This window comes from Nicotiana tabacum, chromosome 13, assembly GCF_000715075.1.
Source record: "Nicotiana tabacum cultivar K326 chromosome 13, ASM71507v2, whole genome shotgun sequence".
NCBI classification, from domain to species: Eukaryota; Viridiplantae; Streptophyta; class Magnoliopsida; order Solanales; family Solanaceae; genus Nicotiana; species Nicotiana tabacum.
This window is the reverse complement of record NC_134092.1, coordinates 102558910-102580713: the sequence shown is the minus strand read 5'-3', so window position 1 is coordinate 102580713 and position 21804 is coordinate 102558910. Positions and strand designations below refer to the sequence as shown.

Sequence of the window (21804 nt, the reverse complement as noted above, 5' to 3'; positions counted from 1 at the left end):
TTCGAAAAATATCTTCAAGGAATGAATTTGTACATTTTTATTGTACATAAAAATGTCTGAATAATCTAGTCATTTGTTGGGGTGTCGCAAAAAGTTATTTTAGGAAAAAGGTGCCTCTTGAAGCACTTTTAAACCAAAACAATCTTTCTAAAGATTTTAACAAAAAAAATGGTAAATTCCTTTTCACACTTTTCACCCTCTAAACACTACAAGGTTTGCATCCTAGGTTTGAGAGATCAAGCTATGGAGAATGAACATTTAATTCCTTTTTCAATCAGGCATACAAGAACTGGTTCCAGATTTAAAAGAAAATAACATAAATAAATAGTACTAGCACTAGAAGACAACTGTCAATGTAAAACGAAAAGGCAACTTCAAACATATCGGATTTGAAGAATAGAGAGAGTAGGGGGAGATAGAACTTGACAATCTGCACTACCTTTAAATCTCAAATACCTTTGTCACTCTGCACAATGGGTCTGGTTTCAGATTTACAAACTAGTTAGTGCAGCCTATTTATACAACTCTAATAGCCATGTAACAAATGCAAATTCACACATATTGTTAACACAGAATTCAAGGTGCTGTAGACATAAAAGTGTCGTCGTCCAATAGATCGTCAAGATCGATCAAATCATCACCGAAATCAGCTGCTTCCACCGAGTTGCTTGGTGCACCATCACTCGTAGTCTGCATGACAGAGAGAGATGACCATGTCAAATTTTGTGTCTTGCTTTCCATAAAAACTCCATTCACATTGAAAAATGCAAGCCTGAAATCCAGCTACTAATAGGAAAGTTTCACACTGAAAGAAACTTGAGTATTGAATAGTACTGTCAAACTCACCAAGTGAATTGCCAATTATACCTGGTAAAGCCATGCTAAGAAAGGTTGACGATGCTGGATGTGTAAATTAGAATTGGTTGATAAAAATATCATGAAACATCTATAAAACCTTGACCACCTATCAAGGGTATGCATGGCCATGTTCACCGTTTCACGAAACACCAATCCTCCCCCCCCCCCCCAAGAAAAAAAAAGCTTCTCACCCATTCAGGGTGGGAAGAAGTTTTGCTTACGCTTGGACGCCAAGAGTGAAAGCAAAGAAGAAATTTACATTCTAAATAAGGTAATGAAAGAATTCAATTTAACTTCTTAATTATAAATCAGAGAGCGCAGAAGAAGAAAAGTCGAAATACCCATTGCATCTAAAATGGATACTAAACATCACAATTAAAAAATAATTAGAAGCTTAATGAAAAAAGAAGATTTTACATACAGCTACACTCTCTCTATCAAAAGCACCAAATGATGATTTCTTTTTTTATTTTGGTAAAGAAATATTGCACTATTTGGATAAGTAATTACTGCACCAAACAATGAAATGCATTTTCAGGATCAACATATGTCGTTTGTGTAGCATCAGAAATCTAACAATGCTTACCGTGGTGTCCTTCATGTCGGACACAACATTCAGCAGCCTTCGATATTGATCCCTGGCCTCAGGATATTGAACCATCGACTTTACCCTTGCCAGAGCCTTCTGCAACCTTTGCTCAGTTTGCTTTCTGCCTTCTTTTAAAAAATCATAGTCATCCTCCTGCACTGGTCGATCTTGCGTGTCGCTTCCTTCAGTAAGTGTTGCTTCTGGTTTAAACCCACGCAATCCACTTCCTTTCCGCCTCCATCGCAAAATTACCTTCTCTAAGATCCCCACAGACCATATTATGTTTTTGTATTTGTTCCTTACCTGGTGTCCTCTTACATGAGCCTTTCAACAACCAAAGAAAAAAGAAAATGGCTAAGAAAAAATGACAAGACAAAGTTGTGTTGAGAAATTATTTAGCAAAAAGATGCATTATGCATGCATAAAGGTTCAAAAAGCAAGTACCATACCTGAATTTTAATAATTCGTTGGCGGATTAGAAGATAGTCTCTTCTTCCCTTCCAACTGCGAAATTTATTTTGTATACGCACCGCAGCAGTGTGTACCGGCTCATCATGTTGACCAGCCTTGTTTGTCTTCAAAGCAAGAAGAGAGAGAGCATGCTCATCTGATAGTCCAAATTCACTGCCACCGTGTTCTTTTAGCTGTTTCCTCTGGAACGACTGCACCCTGAAGACTTGGTGAATACGAGCAGCTGCTTGAGTTGCATTACGAACAGCAGCTAGAGAATCCTTCAATGAGACTCCATGTGGCCAGTCACCATCCCAAGCTGGCGTAGCTGACCGTTCAGAAACTGTTTGAACAGCCTCTCCAAAGGGTTGCACATTCTCACCCTGCTTCATTTCCTTCAACTCGAGAGAAGAAAGGTGGAAGCTTAAGGAAGACTCTGCTAAATAACCAGCAATTCCTTTATGTCCATTGCTAGAAGCCAAGTCAGCAGGTGTTCTTCCTGAAGGATGTTTAGGAGTAGGATCTGTCAATGCTCCAGGAGCTGCACCTAAGGAGATGAGGAAACCCACTGTCCGCTCTCTGACGTTGCAAATTTTCAAGATACATCAAATAGGAAAAAAGAAAAAGAAAAAGGAGGGAGCTAATCAGTATTCGAGCAACATTTGATGAAAGCCATCTCATCATCCTATTTATCAAAAATATTTGAATCCACTAAAATTGAAGAGCACAGAATTCAACTATTTGCAAGTTCTAATATCCTTGTGTCCATTAAAGTTGGTGAAAGCCACCACAAAAGTACATGAAAAGGCAAAACTAGAAAATGTATCAGAAGACAGTTGATGATAAAAAGGGACAAAAATCTGACAAATTACCTTCCATATGATGCTGCCCAATGGAGTGCAGTCCATCCATTCACATCTCGGAAATTGACACTTACACCTGCAGCTATAGTAGGTGGTATAGCCCAGTCATAACCAAGAGCGGCTGCAAAATGTAGGACTCCTTGACCACCCTCGTCCAGTACATTAGGGCCTTTCCCGCCTTCAGCAACCTTTTGGAGGAGCCAAACACGCAACTTCTCTTTTAGAAGCTTTTGTAGGAGCTGGTCTTTTACCTTCTCCGCCATAAAGTTGTTCTCATAAGTAAGGTTCAACATTTCTTCCCACTCATTGTCATCCTCATTTAGCAATGAATTGATTTTACTGCACACATGGGAAACATCATCCTCACTGCGAGGTGGAGAACTTAGGGAAACAGTGGATTCCAAAGATAATAATTTTCCGAATCTCATATGAAGAAGACTTTCACTGGAGCTGCAACTATTTGCATTTGCAACATCAGCATCTTGGCCCTCAGTAACCCGAAATTCAAATTCTCTTACTTCACTACATGCCAACCTATTGCAACATGTTATATAAAATGGAACCCTTCCCGCCTTTTGAATAGGTGTATGGCAGCGTAGAACACCATCAGCTATTACTTCTGCTGGAACTTCCAACTCACCAAACATGCATGCCCAACTACACTTCTCCACTTCTGGCTGGGATTTCAAAAACTTCCCAGTGATGAGAACCTGTTAACAAAACAACCAAGAGTTATTACCCATACATGAATGGAAGATCACCCTCCACTTTCAACCAAGAGGTTGTGAGTTCGAGTCACCCAAGAGCAAGGTAGGGAGTTCTTGGAGGGAGGGAGCCGAGGGTCTATCGGAAACAGCCTCTCTACCCCAGGGTAGGGGTAAGGTCTGCGTACACACTACCCTCCCCAGACCCCACTAGTGGGATTATATTGGGTTGTTGTTGTTGTTGTTGAATGGAAGATCAGATTATTTTAGAGCAATAAAAAAAAGAGTTGAGACATTAAAAATCTTAAACAGAACCCTGGCTTTACAATGTGGAATGTGCAGGATAGATAATAAAAAGTTCACCTTAATTTCTGACCCAGCAAATGCCCAGCTTGGTGAGAAATCAATAATGCTAAAGAACTGATCTTGGGAGAGTGAAGGACTTAGCATGTAGGTGTCTAACTGCACTTGCGAAGCAATTGTGGAATTATCAACTCCATCGTCATCTCCGACATTATCCCAATAGGAACTAGAATTGGATTGCATATGTGGCTCACTTACATCTTCAAGTTCCTTACTCATCCACCGGTCAAAGCTATCAAGCTTCTTTAAACCTTCTCTCAAGACGCCATCTAACAAAGGTTGTTTTAAAGATGAATGATCGGTTCTGACCCCTATGCTTAGATTGTGATCTAAATCAGCATTTAGAGAGCCTCCAACATTTGGATCTGAAAGTTGTGATGGAAGTTCATTCTGCATTGGATGTTTATCTTGGTGGGAAGGAAGTATATGAGAAGCCTCTAAGGAATTGTGAAGTTCTACATTATATGCAGCACTAGACCTGATGGTATGATCAGATGCCAAATCCGGATGCAACTTCTGATCCATGGACCACTTCGATATAAATGCAGCATCACCTTCAGAAGTCTGCATCTCAAAGTTGACAACTTCAGTTAATAAGAAAACCTAGCCAACATCACTGTACTTAGTTTACATGCAAACAGGAAATAAATGTCCTGCTGATTTTAAATATCAGTCATCGCCAATTTATCATAGTGCTGGTTCAGCAAAAAATCAATAATTTATACTAAAAACAATTACATCAAATAACTAAGAGATTCTCAAAGCACTTGAGAGAGAGAATTATTGCGGCAAAGAAAAGCTTTCCAAAAGCATGTGCTTAGTTTGCAGTTTTTCCTGAAAAAACCAACATTTGCAAAAGCAAGTGGATTAATATGTACTTTCCTCCTCCCAACATGCACAAAAATTCCTTTTATGCACCTTTTCTTTGCAGGCAACTTATTACACACATTAACTTGTAAGTCCGTGTCTAAAATCCCCGTGAATAGCCCAAGACCACTTCCTCCCGGAAAGTGCATGACACACACCAATTATGTCATGTCTCATCCCTCTTCCCCTGTGATGTCTTTCTTGTAGAAATCGTGTGCCGTACTTCCAAAATCTACTATATTCAACATCTGTCAGACTCGAGAATCAGAAAGAAGACCACAAACGGGCGGCTCAATTTCTTTTAATAAAGTTAATAATTCAATTAACGTGGGAAAAACTCTCGTATACATGACGTATAGCAAGAAGTAGAGTACCTATGCAATAATATGTTCTGTACAAATGCTACCCGATATTCTATACAGACAGGAAGCTCAAGGGTGCACCAAAAACTAAGAATAAGAGCTTACTTCTTTCTTTCCACAAGATGGCTACCATGGACTTCAATTTAGGAGACTAATTGATACAAATCCTTACAAAATCACCGACAAGTTATAAGAACTGCTTTCCACTACATCAAGATAGTAAAGTTCACAAGAGTTTGGAAGCGGAAGTGACGTGAGGTCGTGAGCACCACAAATGATTGAAGTTTAAATGCAATAGAAAGCTCTCTTCTAGAAAAAAATAACTAATTCTCTAGTGAAACAAACTCAATACCGTTAGTGGTAACTGCTTAATCACATTATCAAAAAACAGCTTGGCATTTTATTGAGCTTTGCTTGGGCTTCTAATGCCCACATAAATTCTGTCTGTCAAAGCAGTATTTATCAACTTTTCTTCTTCTTTTTTCCCTCTCTAGTGCAGTTGATTGATTGATTGAAGGGGATATACTCGCCACCTTTATGTTTTCACTTATAAATAGGACATCAAATGGAACCATAAGACATACACAATAAGGATTTTATGATGCTTTCAAATTTCTTTCAAAGAGATGAAAATTCTCCGCTAAAGCCCACGGGATAAGTTTGGAGATGTGATCATGAATCAAACCAGATCGAAACATTCAGCTGTCGACAGACAAAGCCGGAACCTCGCCGCAAATGAAGGATGGCAAGGCCCCAGTTCCCTTACTGGCATTTAGACAATATTTGAGTTGGAAGTTGGAAAAAAAAAAGGTGTTCTTTTTTTAAGTTGAAGCCGGAAAAATAGTTTGTGGAAGCTGAAGTTATGTCTGGACATGAACTTACTTGGAAAAAAATGTCAAAAATTTGTGAGTGAAAACCAATATTTTACTTGAAATACACCTCGAACCACTATTTCAATATCTCACTTGAAGTTCATATATTTAAAGTTGGTATTTGCAAATATTTAAGGCCAAACAAGTATTTATGCCCAACAGGCCCTTAGAGTTCTGTATGACTGCTAGAAGGCTTTTCCGCTGAATGCCGTCAAAAGAAACAAGGTCCAGAGATAATAAATTGGCATGCTCCTCCTATTGCTACTGCTTGCCCTTATCAGTCCTAACTCCTATATTAAGTCATGGATATTAAATTTCCAGAGCATCTGGTCATGTAGCTTAAGCCATGTTTTTAATTGGTCGTGCAGACTAAAGCAGTACTTGTGATGACGGACTACATGATAATTGCAAGGAAAACTTCAGAATATGCATGCAGGGGCTAATTTTCGTCCTCTCCCTCAAAGATATAACAATGCAATGTGCATGAAATTGAAAGGCAAAATTTATTACAAAATAATGATGCACAAGTGAACTCCTTTAGCATTATTTACCTGCCAGTCTCCCAGGCCGTCAATGCGGTTCTGACGTTCCTGTCTTTTGAAGTCATTTAAGAATACTTGACCCGTTTTAGTGTTTCCTTGTTCATGTGTCATATTATTTGCACCTGACTGGCTAGAAGGCTGGAAATGGTAAGACTGATATGCAGCAGGATTATTAACTGAAGTTGTCTCCCATGATGGGAAGTCAAGGTTCCTGCTGGGTATATATGTATTTGCTGTGTTTCCACTCTTATTTCCTGGTGCGATCGAGAAGAAATCCATATCAGAACTTCCTGCAAACTGTACTTGATGATCATCTGCTAAATAAACAAACAAGATTTTCGGATTTGTCACACCACATTCATATAAGCACTGAACTATTTGGAAAGCATTTTTAAGAGAAGCAACAAATGCTAATAACAAATGAAAATAGAAGGACAAGAATCAATTACTTGAGAAGGGAATCGGATGATAAGGTACAGCAAGGCCCTCTCCAGCTTTCTGCGTCATACTTGGCTGAGCATCAAGAAATGAGTGAAATCCAGAAGTTGGATGTTGATTGTACGCTGGTGAGTTTGTGGTTCCAAACAAAAATTAATTAAAAAGTTCTTAGAGAAATGGAAAGCTCAATCCATAGATGACAAGTCTAAAATATCTCCCAATGTACCAGAGCAGTTTATTCTGAAGCCTGGTACAGAAACATGTGATTAAACAAAATACCTGATTCAGCATCCTCATATTCTGAGGCCTGCACACTGCTAAGACTGGTCGTGTCAGTGACTTGTGAGTTCACTTGGTAATCATTTGGATAAAATTTTGTAGATGCAGAACTGTCCACCTCAGAGCTGTGTACATCTTCATCAGTTTCTTGGAAACGAGGAGCAGCTTCTTGAGGTTCTCTGGTACGGCTAAAATTTGTCCTGTTACCCTGCAGAAGGAAAAGAACATGACAATCAAATCTATTTACAGTAAAATGAGGAAATTTATTTTAATGATGAATTCAGTTTCACTTTCTTAAAATAAAATGTTGGACCAACAAAGACTCGCGTTACTTTACTGAGGTCAAGATGAATCTCTCAAATAAAGGTTAGGAACTTCTGAACACGTTTCAATTACAAGCAGTAAACAACTCTGATGTTAAGATGCCTTACTAACATCACAAATGGATATGCACCAGCTGGTTCCAAAAATTGTTTGAACATGACAAGGTCTCCTTACAATGCAAATCATTTTGTAGCTACTTTATTTATTTCATTATTACTAATCTTAGGGTACGCGCTTTGCGCGTGTATTACATCTTTTGATGATATGTTTAAAATAATTATATAAATATTATATTAAAGTTGTGTATGAGTTACAAAATAAAAGTTTACATAATTCAAATAATAAAAAAATGTATATAATATATTCAACATTAAAAATTTATATACAATTCACATAAGTAAGGATTAAATGCACAAAATTTAATTAATTAAAAAATTGGAAATGTTAGGGAAAATTTAAATGATAATTTTGGACAAATGATGTGAGTATATAATTACTGATTAACGCGCAATTTATAGTTCCAATTATTGTTCTAATAAAGTTAAAACTTAAATGGCGATGATTTTGGACTTCCGTTTTTAAGGTTAAAAGGTCATTCAACTTTACATCATTCAACTTTACATAAGGATTTAATCTATCGATTTCACGTGAATTTGCAAAGAATATCCTTTGAACATATCTTTTAAAAAATATTATTATTTGTGTGGCCTAATATTAAATCTTAAAATTATGGATATTTGTTAATCCATATTCTTTTATCACAATTTCTCAAAGATTTATCAACTAATATAAATAACTTAATATATGAAAAACTACATTGAGCCATTTGTTGGAATCAATGGAAAAAGAAAAAACTTTCCCTGGTAAATTTTTATATTTAGGTGAATAGCCACCAGATTGGGTAGGATTTTTGGAAGCCCTGGTGTTCGTAGGCTTTAAATATTTTCCATTCATATAGATTTTACATTGAACTTTCTTTATTTAAGAATAGAAATAGTAGATTCATTAATGATCTCAAACTCATAAATAATAGTAGTAGTTTATTTATAAAAGGAGATTTAGTGCATCTAATATCGTTATACAAAGAGATACATATGTCAAATAAGGAAAAATTTAATAACTAAAATTTTAAATAATTTTGAAGTCCTAAAATTTAGGAAAATAACTAAATTACTGTTTTGTCCAATGTGAAGTATATTTTTTAAGGGTAAAAAAGGTGAGCAACATTTCGCTAAGGGTCTTCGTGCTTTTAATATAATATAGATATTTGAAATTGTGCCCTTAAATCATCTCATACAAATTTCTTCTATACTATGCTGCCTTGGGCAACCGGGGAAAAGGAAATATAACCACTTCTAAGCTGTAAGTTGACTACTACCTCCGTTCCAGTTTATGTGAACCTATTTCCTTTTTGGTCCATTCCAAAAAGAATGACCCCTTTCTAAATTTGGAAATAATTTTGCTTAAACTTAGAATTCTACCCTTAATGAGAAGCTTTTATAACCACACAAATACTCTGGGTCCCTTTTTGAATTGTTTAGGACCACAAATTCCAAAAGTCTTCATTTTTTCTTAAACTCCGTGCCCAGTCAAACAGGTTCACATAAATTGGAACGGAGGGAGTATTATACCAACTGTTGAAGAAAGAACAAAAAGTCAAAGAAAAGAAGCAAAATGGAAAAGAGTTAAGGATGGCAAGCATATACCTTAACTTCCCTGTAGTGGACAAGAACAATATGTGACATTTCCCTGCATAAGTGTTCCCGGAAAAAAAAAAAAGGAATGAGGATGCTAAGCAATGGTTAGAAGAAACAATGATGGTTAGAAAATGAAGTGAGTGATGTGCAAACCAAAACTAACTTCTAGGCACGTTGGTTGACAGCGACAGCAGTGAGACTACAGTAAACTTAATTGCAGATTCTTTTGACAGTTTTAGCTTATCTATTCAAGTATGAGAGCTCGATACCTAACTTGTAGACAAGATAGCATTTTAGTCCATGCTATTCAAGATTCAAAACAATATATAACAGGAAAATTATTAGTATAAAGATGCAAAATGTGCATAAAACATCCCTGAATGAATTGATCAAGTTATACTGTGTCATTTATCCGACAGAATTTTTAATGGAATCGTAACACCTTTCTTGCTAGCCCATGCTATTTATGATTTAAGAAAATATACAAGATATAAATATTTAAAATAAATTAATAAGTGTCCCCTATCTAACCATTTAAGCTTTCAGACGAAAAAGTTCATACTATTCAACATGGCACTAGAGCAAGCAAAAGTCCTGGATCAAGTCTCACCGCCATCCATAAATAAAAACATTTGTGACAGGACTTAAAATAAACAAATAAATGTGTCCCTCTCTAACGTTTTGAACTTTTCAATAAGGAGTACATGCTATTCAACAAAGATAAGATTATTTGGTCTAGATCCAAAGTGTGCATAAAATACCCTTTAATAGATTAATCATCCATCATCTGTCAACCTTTTAAAGGAATAATGACCTCTCAACATTCAAAAGCATCTAATCACCTAGATCATGCAAAATATCGAAAGCAAAAAGGCAAGCCAAATATCATATAGAAGTGACACCCATCAAGCATAATAACAAATAATTTTACAGTGTCATAACAGTATTCCTATTATTATAGGGATGAACAACCTAAACTCCTACCAACCTAACTTGCAATTAGCATGTAAATGTTAATTAAAGATGTCTAACTTGATCATAATTGTTAGACATGAATAAAAGTCTGGATTGACTTTTAGCTCCAAGGTTAGAGCAATACACCTATAATAGCAAATCCGTGTGCTAAAACAAATATTATATCTCTTCACTTACTCTTCGAGCATCCAATAGCTGCGCCTTTGGAAATTCTCATTCTCTTCTCCATGGGCATAGTAGCAGTGCAATACATCAATGCTTCCAGCCTGTAAGAACATTAATTTCTGATCAGCTTCGTAATACAAGAACAAAGCCCTAATAGAATGATAATTCCGTGAATGTCTAGCATTCGAATTAAGTGCAACAAGTACGCCTCAATCCCAAACTAACATTTTCAAATCAAGGACATATAAATTTAATAGGCTTCTGCACAACCATAAGGTTCCCATCAGTTTTACCTTGAGCCTCTCGTGAGCCTCCTTCACAGTCTTCCCATCTTTTTTCTTTCTCCAGCTATGGCCATCTTTGCGAAAATACCGCAAAACCTTCCGATCAAAAAGAAACAGTGAACCACCTGGAAGGGCCATACAAGTCAACTTAAAATAAAATACAATAAAAACGTTGTGGATTCCAGGAATAGCTACATACTCTCAAAAGCTATACAAACATAAAAAGCCATATACGAGCTGGTGAAGCAGCTGTGAAAACAAGTTTAATGAAGAAATGTAAACTTATTTATCACTATCATGCCATCAGTTAATTAATAGGTGATTCTCACGCAGGTTAATCCTGATAATTACATATCATCACATCAGACTTAGGCTTAGCAGCTTCCAAACATTACCCATCATCCAGTAAATAGACTCAAGAAGTCCTAAAAGCGGGGAAAAGAGTACGTAGAACATAATCTTGATTACGTAAGATGACGGTACTTACACATACGTGAGACAAACTAACAGTCTTAAAATCAACCGGCAGGCCCATGAGAGTTATATTGACAGGGGAAACTAAAAAAAGAAGATGTTTGTAAGCAATTTTCAAGAAGTTACTAATATTCGGCTAGAAGTTCATATATTTAGTGCATTTCCGCCCGTATCTTGTGAATATTTGTTGTGGTTTGAACAATTATTGGTGTATTTTGAGCTCATTACGTGCTTTATATGTGTACGAGTGATTTTGGATGAAAGCGGCATAAAAAGGGAGTTTTTCGGCACAAATTGGAGTTGAAGGCATAAGAGAAAATAAGCTGAAAAGAAGACGTCAGCCTGGCTCGCTTCGCGAGCAGGCTTGGCCTCCAAATGTGTTGAGAGATCCTGCAATCCAGTGAAGCGAAGCCATCGTGAGCCCCATCACCAGACCTGCTCAAAAGAAGCTTAGAGGTGGACATCAAGGTTCTCGCGTTCTGCGAGCACAGAAGACGTGCGCTCCAGGTTTTCCAATTTGAGTTGAGATTGGACCAAAACATCTCCTACACCTATAATTACACCCTAAACTCGATTTTTACACAACTTTTAACCGAGGGAGAGTAAGGAACGGTCGTGGAGCTTCAAGTTCATCTTTTCTTCCTCCAAACCTGGAGTTTTTATGTTTTTTGGGATGATTTGTCGTTTGGCTACCATGTCTATGTGGAGCTAGACTTTACGTTCTAGTGTTATAGTTCCTTCATGTCTATTGTTGTTTGAATATTGATTTTGGTTTCTTGATAATCATATTAGTTTATTTACTCAATCTTGTGGTTAATTATCTGATTTTTTTATCACCAATTGAATACTATCTACGAATTAGGGTTGAACTAGGGAGAGAGAATTCTAAAAGCACATAGGATTGAGTAGAGCAAGTTTCTGATCTTGGCCTCAGAGAATGACTTCGCAATTAGGATAAGGATATAACATAATAATCTTGCTTAGTCATTATACAGGAATTACAAAAGCGTTCTTGTTAACTCTAATTCCATAGGAACATAGGCGCTAGATTGACTTGAATAGGCTTCATCACATTGAAAACATAAGAATCTGCTCTTCTTTTGTCTAGAGTTCATTCTTTGTTTTCTTTTTTGTTTTAGTTAGTTTGGATTCAAGCTCTTTTGGTTTTAATTCTTGTTCGATAATTAAGATCGTTTAATCTAGTTAATAGTTGATAACAAGCCCTCGTGGGAACGATGCTCTACTTGCTATTTTATTACTTATCGACTGCGTATACTTGCGTGTGCGTTGGGCAGCAACAATTACTATACAAGGAGGTGGAAGGGCGTTGAGTTTAGGCTTTATGGCACAGGAACATGTCCTTTTTACCGAGGGTGATCTGAGGAAAACTAATTAGATAAAACAAGCAGTAAAGCATCTAAGCAGAGGTCTAAAGAAGGGGGAAACACATAAGTGAAATAAAGTTATACAGAGAAAACATTGTGCATAAAAAGACTACACATTGGAATCTAGTAATTGGCGCTAAAAATGATGTCAACAAGTATTTTAAACATGCATTTAACAAATAGCCTATATCTGAGAGTAGGAAGGAGGAAGAGTAAACTAGAGGAGAAAAAAGTTGAGCATGTCTCCCCAGGTACACGCAGAGACATGCATATGTGACATAACTACATTTCCTCCCAGACACATACACATAGATATAGATAGCACACAGGATAATTCACCATCAAGGAAGAGTGTGTAGCAAAGGAAAAGAAGAACTCTATTCAAAAACTACACCGATCACGTTTTAAGAGAAAAAAGATATTCAGCTAATGATCATACTTGGAGGCCTATTTGGAGGCTCTGGAGCAATCCGGAACTTCTGATAGTTTTTAAGAATTTCGCAAATTTCAGCAGGGCGTAGCCATCTATGTTGTGCTTCTAAGAGTATCTGATCAATATCTGCATTCAACCACAAACTTTCTCAACATACGTGAACCAAGACCAACCAATCCTCCAGTCACAGGAGATACACTTAAAAGCCAAACAGTATGCTAGACAAACTAATACAGAAAATTATGGTAAACCTGCTCAAAGAAAAGCCGCTATGCATCTAGTAACTTTCTAATCAATATTTGATCTCTTCACTAGTGTTCCTAGCTCTAAAGTGTCTTTTTAATCTTAGCTTACTCTTTTCATGTTCTCTTCTATGACAATATCCAGCGATACCATGTTGGGAGAGTGACAATATTAGTAGTTTTGGCTTTTGGGGGTAAAAAAATACCAAGATTAATCAATCACCTAATGCTTTTTCACTTAAAGTTATGCCTGTTGGATTCTTGTGAACCAAAGCTCTATCACAACTCAAGAACTTCATATGCAAGGAAATTAACTAATATGAATAAAATCAATAACAATTTAATGCATCTAATAAAGCCAAAGCAATTTACCCAAAAATTACTGACCTAATTGAGCATTAAGACCATAACGCCTACTGTCAGCCATGAACACATACACAAACAACTAGCTCCGATCTAAACACTACTTAAAATCTTGAATCAGCAATTGAATTAACCAAAGAAAAGATTTTCGAGAACTGGGGTTGGTAAAAGAAATTCTCAAGCTGAACTGGGGTTTGGTCAAAAAGAAAGAAAGAGAGTAACTGCAGATGGGTTAAAGAGGTGATTAAAAGAGAAAATAGGAAACAACGGAGAAAGGTGGTTAATGGAAGGTGCGAGGTTTGGGGGGGGGGGGGGTGTTTGAAGGGGTTGGGGTATTGGAGCAAAAGGGGCCGCCGAAATGGAATACAGTTTTGAGTTCAGACAGGTACTACTCATAAGAATTGGGTCAATGTTTAACGTGATTTTTGGACAGTAAATACGTAATACTATATGTATAGTGTATTTCTTATTGGCAACTTTATTTCCTGCGGGAATTTAGATTGGGTGTAACTAACTCATATTCTATATACTAGTGAGGGTGTACCCGGGCAACACTTATCTAGTATTGTTACTAATAATATTATTTTTAGATGTCACACACTTTTGCATTAAATTCGTCGCGTTAATTATGTAGATGGTGATAAATATACACTGCAAATGTAATACATTGAAAAAATAAGATATTTCATATTTGTAAATCACAATTACTTTATTTTCTCTAATTGGTTTGCCAATGGAAGCACTACTTTAATGCAAGTGACAAAAGAAAATAATACAAACGCTTAGGTAAATTTGTACTAAAGGTATCCATATTAAATAGAAAAGGATGTAGTTCGACAAGAGATCCAAGAATGTTGAATTTGTCTTGTAGTTATATAAACCTATATTGTAACACCCTAAATTTTTACTAATATTTGCATTTTCGATTGAGCATCTTTATAATGAGGATATATTTTATTTCGCACTTCCTAAAAGTGAAATTGACAATACATGAAAATTCTTTACTTTATGTTGTGTTAATATTGACAAAGAAGTTACATGGTGTTGCTATGTGTAACACTTAATATTATTTTGATGAATTGTTATTAAATACAATATATTATTAAGGTTTTTGGCTGCCACCCTTTTGTATTTATCTAGAGATATTTAGTAGGTTGGGCAGTCACGTCTTTCATATTTCTCCAAAGTTTAGCTATTACTTTGGTTGACTTGATTTTCCATAATCTCTTCTCATAATTCATTCTTTCAAGACAAAGAAAACCCCTACCCTCTCTCCTTCTTATCACCTGAAAAATTTCATGAAAACCATCAAAAATTTCCACTAAACCAACCAGCAAAACTCGTTCTTGGTGAAGCTCAAGTTGCTCTTCTCTTTTGTGGTAAGTTACTAAACCCGTTTTTACACTAGATAACTATTAGTATTTTCTTCATATCTTTTTGTATAGAGCTCTGTTTTAAGTGATCTAAGACTTTCTGGAAAGCTATTTCATAGATCTATAACTCTTATTCAGGAACCAAAATTTAGTTTTGCTTGTATTTACCCGAAAAGAGTTATAAAATACAAGGCAGGTGCTGTCCAGATTTTCAGTTTTAAAAATACTCTTTGTACTACTGTTAGTAATTTTAGCATAATTTTTTATACGAAACTGATATTGGGGTGATTCAAGATGTTCTGAAACGCTAAGACATATATCTACAACTGTAGTGAAGATCATACAGTCTAGTTTGTCTTTTTCATCTTCAAAACTGAGTCATAACACAAGACAGTGATATTGTCCAGAATTTCTGTTTCAAAAGTTTTGGGCAATTTTCACCAATATCATGTTTAGTTTGACAAGTTAAATCACTGAACTTACATAGATATTGATTATGTATTTAAGGTATATATATACCCTTGTAAAATCTAAGGGAAAGTGTTTGAGGAAGTGGACGGATTTAGTTTGTCTATGGCGTAGACGATTCGATTGTCCTCAAGGTGTGGTTGAACTGTTTTGTGGTAAAACACCAAGGTTTGTGTATAAATTTTGTACTATTTTTTCTTGCTGGAATTGTTTGAAATAACTTGAGATTTTATTTATTTTCTTTAATTTATATCGTTGTATTTGTGTTATATCAAGTATTGTAAGGTATTCGCTAAATCACCCACTCGTACGGATTTGCTTGATCATTTTGCATTCTTGTTGGGACTTTGTCCTTCTCGTGGCAGTGACTTTGTCACTCATCTTGGCATGCCTCTTGATTTGGATCTTTTGTCATCTTGACTTTGGATTTGTAGTTCGTTTTAAATTATAGAGCTTGTCCGTGTTAAGTACGAACTAGGAAGTCATTTTTAATATGGCTCTTGATTCTCTTGACTATTGGGTTTTGACCTTACTTGATTTGGGGCTTCGACCCATCTTGATATCTGATTATGCTTAGTGTGATGGCACGACGTACATATTGGGTGAAAAATGGATATTTGGCAAACTCTCTTGGATTGATAGTATACGCTTTCTCGACTCTTGAACATTGTTATTGATATTTGAAAACACTTCAAGGTTTGATATTTGATACTTTTGATATATTAGTTCACTTGTTTTAAATTATGTTAAATTTGAGCTACTTGTAACTAAAAATGGGAAATTGAAAAATTTAATGACTCCAAGCCCAAAGTTTATACGCCACTAAGCTTTATGCTTAGCGAAAGTTATTTTCTATCGTAGGTAATATACGGGATGAAAATTGAAGACGGCCTTATGAAGTAGTCTTTTTAAAAGCAATTATGGAGATCACATTTGCATATGCACCTTGGTTTTGTATAGTTTTGGGGCATGTACATGATATATATATGTCACACTTATGTATGTTATTTGGAGGCTTGTTTGATCTTAAAACCAAAATCTTGTAACTTGAATTTGATAACTTGTTTTGTTGTTTTAGGGTGTGTTAATAACTCAAGTCTTGTAATATACTGAATTTACACTTTGTCTTATAATTATGTACAAAGGAGAAAACTAGTTTTCTTTTTTATACCTGATAGTTTGAAATTTATGTACAATACAAACTTGCAGTGATGTTGAATGAAATTATAATTTTGTTAGGAAGTTGCTTTAACGTGTTGATTATTCAATAAGGGTTATATCACCTTATGTTGATATTTTGACACTGTATTTCATTTTAAAAGAAAAATTATGAAGTGTATTTCAAAAAAAAATAAAAAATATTGCACTTTGAACCTTATCGCATGAGCCTATTTTCACTACTAAATTATTCTGAATTGTTTTTAAAACTAATATCTTTTTAATGTTATAAGTTGTAAATTAGATTTGTTTCGTAAGTAACACCCTCCCAAAGGAGTTGCTACATATATTTTCACGCTACCAAAGTACATGCAAAGAACCAAACAAAGCTATACCTAATCCTTTTGATAATTTACGCTACAATGAAGCTTTACCCCGACTATGTCACTTTTTGTGCACTTAAAGTGACACTCACAGATTAGCATATATAATGGACATTTATATCTCTATCGAAATTATCAGAATGAGTAGCAGAATTATTAACTAAATGTTTGTATAGAATGAGCACATCTGAAAAAGATTTTATATGGAGATAAGGAACTATAAGAGCTAGTAGTCGTGAGTCACAGGTAATATCAAGACAAAAGTTATTTGTTTTACATCAAAGTGTACGTTCACCAACAGTACGCAAGCCCAGACACGGGTCTAACATTTGGAAGCTCCTTAGTTCAATTCTTTGTTAGCTTTATTTATATCATATTTATTTATTAAGTTGGAGTTTGTTCTTCCCACATTGACCCAAAGAAAAGGATAGTCCGTGTGCTATATTTCATATATAATCCTAATTTATCTTTAGTGGCGGGTTCATGTTACAAAAGTTAGAAAAAAAACCCTATTTACAAAATTATTATGAGATCTTCTAAAATTATATGAGTAAAATGTGGTTGGGTTTGGTGGGTGGGGGTGTGGGGATTTTATTAATTAATAGTAAACTTACAGACTTAGCCAATTAACAAAACTAATTCCAAGCATAGTTATCAAGATGAGCCTAGACAATGGACTAAAAAATGCAATTAGCAAATTAAAGGACAACTAAAGTAGTAGGCATATAATAGTGATGCAAATCTTCATATACATCAAACCAATACTTTTAGCGAAAATGACATTATCATATGCTTGTTGAGCAAGTGTTATCTCTTTTAGCAATTGTAAGATGAGCATATATCAGTCTAATATTTAAAATTCTAAAATGTACATTAAAATGATGACATCTCGACAACTCTTCATTTTGATAAATTAATTTTTATTTTTTAAATTTTTATGCATGATTTATTTTATATTTGGCTGGGAAAAGTATATACTTGCCGTCGATATTTTTGAAGACAATTGCACCTATATATTATTTTCTCATGTCCCTATAACGTCCAATTAATGTAATAGTAATTTTTTTACCAACCACATATAATTCTCTTCTTATCCAATCTAAAATAAAAAATGCGATATTTAATTTTTCAAGACTATCATCAGTACACTGGAAATCACCCCGAGTGTCCAAAATATTAGGTGTCATTAAAAATAAGTATTATGATAAAAGTTGTAATCAAACTAAGTTTACATGAAGGTGCATACTTCTTGAATGTGGAAACTCGATCATGCTTATTGTAATTGTGTGATTTTTGATAATTAGTTTTTATCATTTCCTTTTTGTCACCTATATGTTAGTGACATCAATTTTTGTTTCTAAAAATTGTAATGGCCGTAGGTTTCTGTAATACATCTTAACATCTAGAATAATCCTAATGAGTGTTTGGCTTTTATTATTATGTTTATCGGAAGGAAAAGCTAATATCTTTTCGTGCTTATTTTAGATAATATCAAGTAAGATTTAAATCCTAAATATTTGAACTACCAAAATAGTCATAAGAGTTTTAGTGGTACGTCTACTTTTATGCTTTTGCTATGTTATTTTAACAACTGATTCGATTATTTATATTGTTGTATACTTTAGTAGTAAGTGAATTATGCAATATATGACGCGCCTTTTTTACTTTTTACTTTTTCTAAAATATTACTTTAATTATTTTATGTAATATTTTAAGGGATAAGTTTTATAAATATAGATGGGTACTCTGCCTAGATAACCATGTAAAAGTCACTATTATTTTGATAATATTTTTTTTTTTGGTAAAACAGTGAAGTATTACCATTGACAACCAAATGTTTGTACCTAATGAGCACTTCAGAGAGATCTCTAAAGCCTCGAACAAGGAAAAACATCACTCAACTAATTACATAGTTGATGCCTCAAATAACTATATCTACTTGCTTTCCTAGAGTATTTCAAGTGTTCTACCCTCTCTACAATCTCTTTCTTTATCTCCATAAACACAACCTTAGTATTTACATTTATCCCTCTAAAAAGTTTCCAATTTCGAGCCTTCCATGTGTGGTAGAGCTTTGCACCCCATATTGTTGCTGCTAATTCCTTCTTGAACTGCTTCCAATGTCTGGTTTTGATCCATTTCATACATTGAGTTGTCCCTTTCCTCTGCATTCTGATACCCGACCATATTTTCAGTTCACCTTACAATTTCACTGTCCAACTACACTCAGTAAAGAGGTGTAACTGGCTTTCAACCTTGTTCTCATCACATAAGCAGCACATTCCATCATCTACTGGTATATGGAGTCGGATCAACCTCTCTTTTGTTAATAACTTCTCTTGATTAGCCAACTATACTATAAACATATGTCTAGGTAGCATAATGTTGTTCCATACTAAATCAGCTTCTAACATTTTTCCCATGCTTCCCAGTAAGCTAATATAGATTCTACTGACAGAATATGCACCATTTGTTGTTAAACAGTAGGTGTCATTATTGTACCAATTTATCATAGCTACTTTAATGGAATTAAGCTTCGTCCAGTATCAGCTGCTGTCAACAGGTGGAGTGTGAATCCATATATCGTGGTTCCCTCTCATATACACTTCATGTACCCATCTAATCCATAGTGAATCTGCTTTGGTTGCCAATTTCCAAATCAGTTTTCCAACTGAAGAAATATTCCACAATTTACAGCTTTTGATATTCAACCCCCATTCTTTCTTGGCTTGCATATCTTTTCCCAGGAGACTAGTGCAACTTTTCTCTTCTCATCTATGCTTTCCCATAAGTAATCCCGACATTTCCTATCCACTTCTTTCAAAATGCTTTGTGCCATTATAAAAATAGCCTCCCAGAAATTGTACACTGAGAATAGGACTGCATTGATAATCTGCAGCATGCCTGCGTAGGACAAGTTTTTAGAGTATGCACTTGTTATTCTGGAAGTTATTCTCTCTGCCAGCTGACAACACTCCATTTTGCTCCACTTTTTTGAAGAGAGAGGCAAACCCAGGTATCTGATTGGCAAAGTACCAAGAGAGAACCCAGTCATATGTACCATTTGATCTCTTAGGTTATCCTCAACCCCTGCTATAAAGATACTAAATTTGTCCATGTTAGCTTCCATTCATATTACATCACTGAAATGATTTAATGCCTCTATCATCCTCGCAATAGACTTTAGGTCTCCCTTACAGAATAACATTAAATCATCAGCAAACACTAAGTGAGTCAGCTTAGTATTCTTACACAATGGATGGAACTTAAAGTCAGGCAGTTCCCCCATCTTTTTCAAAATCCTTGAAAAATACTCCATGACTATTACAAATAACATTGGTGACATTGGATCTCCTTACCTCAAACCTCTTTTTCCTTCAAAGCATCCATATCCTTCTCCATTAACCTTGATTGAAGATTTTGTGGAAGTAACACATACTATGACCAGATTAGTAAATGCTTATGGAAAGCCATACCCAATCAATGTCTCCTTAAGAAATTCCCAACTAACCATGTCATATGCCTTCCTTAGATCTATTTTCATCATACACCTAGGCGATGTTTTACTGTTGTAGCGCCTAAGGATGTCATGGCATATCAACACATTATGCACTAAGGTTCTTCCCCTGACAAAGGCTGCTTGATTCTATGCAACTATACATCCAACTGCCTCTCTAAGTCTCCCACAAATCATCTTTGATATAACCTTATACAAGACATTGCAACATGATATAGGTCGGAACTGCCCTGCATTTGGAGGTACTGAAACTTTAGGAATTAATGAGATAATTATTGCATTCAGTTGCTTCAATAGGTTCCCATTGCTAAACAATTCCAGTACTGCTTGAGTTATATCATTACCTATAACGCCCTGCTTTGAAAAAGTCACTTACATACCCATCGGGACTTGGACTCTTGTTCTTGTCAATGCTGAATATAGCCTTTATCATATCTTCACTCTATAGGGCTAGACTAAGGCAACTTGTTGCCCAAGTATTAATCTAGGATCATTGTGTAAGAAACTCTTGAAAGCTCTTACCCTTTTCAAAGACTTTTTACCAAGTAAATCTTGATAGAACTCCACCAATATCTGTGCAATATCCTCTGAATTAGTGCATATGATTCTATTCTTGTCTTGCAGTTGTGTGATTGCTTGTTGCAATTTCTTATGGTCTATCACCAAGAAAAAGTATCTCGTGTTATCATCACCTAGCCTAATCCACGTTGCCTTACTTCTTTGTTGTAGGAAAATTTCAGCAAGATATGAACTCTTTCTAAATTGTTGGTACTTCTCTTTTTCAAGTTGTTGTAGTTTCTTATCCCCTGGGTGCTGCTGTAATGCTTCATGTACTTGTTTTAGTGCATCCCTGTCTTCATTAGCATCTGTAACTATATTCCTGAAATATTGCTTATTCAAATCTTTAAGACTGTTCTTTAAACTCCTCGTTTTGCTTACTACTTGGTACATCATATGCCCTTCCAGTGACTGCTTCCACACCTCCTCTACTTTGACCAGAAATTGTGGATATTGTGACCAAGTATTACAGTATTTAAATGCCTTATATCTATTGTTCTTCAAATTTAACAAAGAAATACTTACTGGACTGTGATCACTGATCCCTTTCGACAAGAAATTAGCTATATAAGATGGCATGTTATCCAGCCAACTCCTATTAACAAACACCCAGTCTATCTTTGAATCAATTCTTTCCCGACCATGCCTATCGTTTTATGTGTATCTACTTCCTTGTTGAGGCAGTTCTATGAGCTCACATTCTTCCCACATTCATGGAAGTCCATGATCTCCCCCACTTTTATTGAATTGCCTCCAACTCGATCATCAATCCTCAATACAGAGTTAAAGTCTCCAGCAACTAACCATGATAAATGACA

At 35.4% G+C, this 21804-nt stretch overlaps 2 protein-coding genes and 1 long non-coding RNA gene across 5 annotated transcripts; 1 reads left to right on the top strand and 2 right to left on the bottom strand.

Moving 5' to 3' along the window:
* Positions 1–422: 422 nt before the first annotated feature.
* On the bottom strand, positions 423–13937 carry LOC107777284 (calmodulin-binding transcription activator 3-like). 3 transcript variants are annotated; one of them, XM_016597284.2, is made up of 13 exons: positions 13554–13937; positions 12931–13050; positions 10642–10757; positions 10361–10449; positions 9218–9260; positions 7188–7395; positions 6920–7033; positions 6480–6787; positions 3828–4391; positions 2770–3470; positions 1897–2476; positions 1445–1771; positions 423–690 (listed from the first exon to the last, which is right to left on the bottom strand). In XM_016597284.2, the coding sequence occupies exons 1-13, from the start codon at positions 13591–13593 to the stop codon at positions 577–579; spliced, it is 3324 nt and encodes a 1107-aa protein (XP_016452770.1). In that variant the 5' UTR covers positions 13594–13937; the 3' UTR covers positions 423–576. The 3 variants fall into 3 exon arrangements, with proteins under 3 accessions (XP_016452770.1, XP_016452774.1, XP_016452780.1); XM_016597288.2 differs by having other exon boundaries at positions 6480–6784; XM_016597294.2 differs by having other exon boundaries at positions 6480–6724.
* Positions 13938–14729: 792 nt separating this feature from the next.
* On the top strand, positions 14730–16538 carry LOC107777268 (uncharacterized). Its single transcript, XR_001646158.2, has 2 exons — positions 14730–14908; positions 16232–16538. It is a non-coding gene; the product is annotated as an uncharacterized LOC107777268 (long non-coding RNA).
* Positions 16539–20878: 4340 nt separating this feature from the next.
* LOC142168277 (uncharacterized) lies at positions 20879–21565 on the bottom strand. The gene has a single exon (XM_075228938.1). The coding sequence runs from the start codon at positions 21563–21565 to the stop codon at positions 20879–20881; it is 687 nt and encodes a 228-aa protein (XP_075085039.1).
* Between the last annotated feature and the right edge of the window lie 239 nt (positions 21566–21804).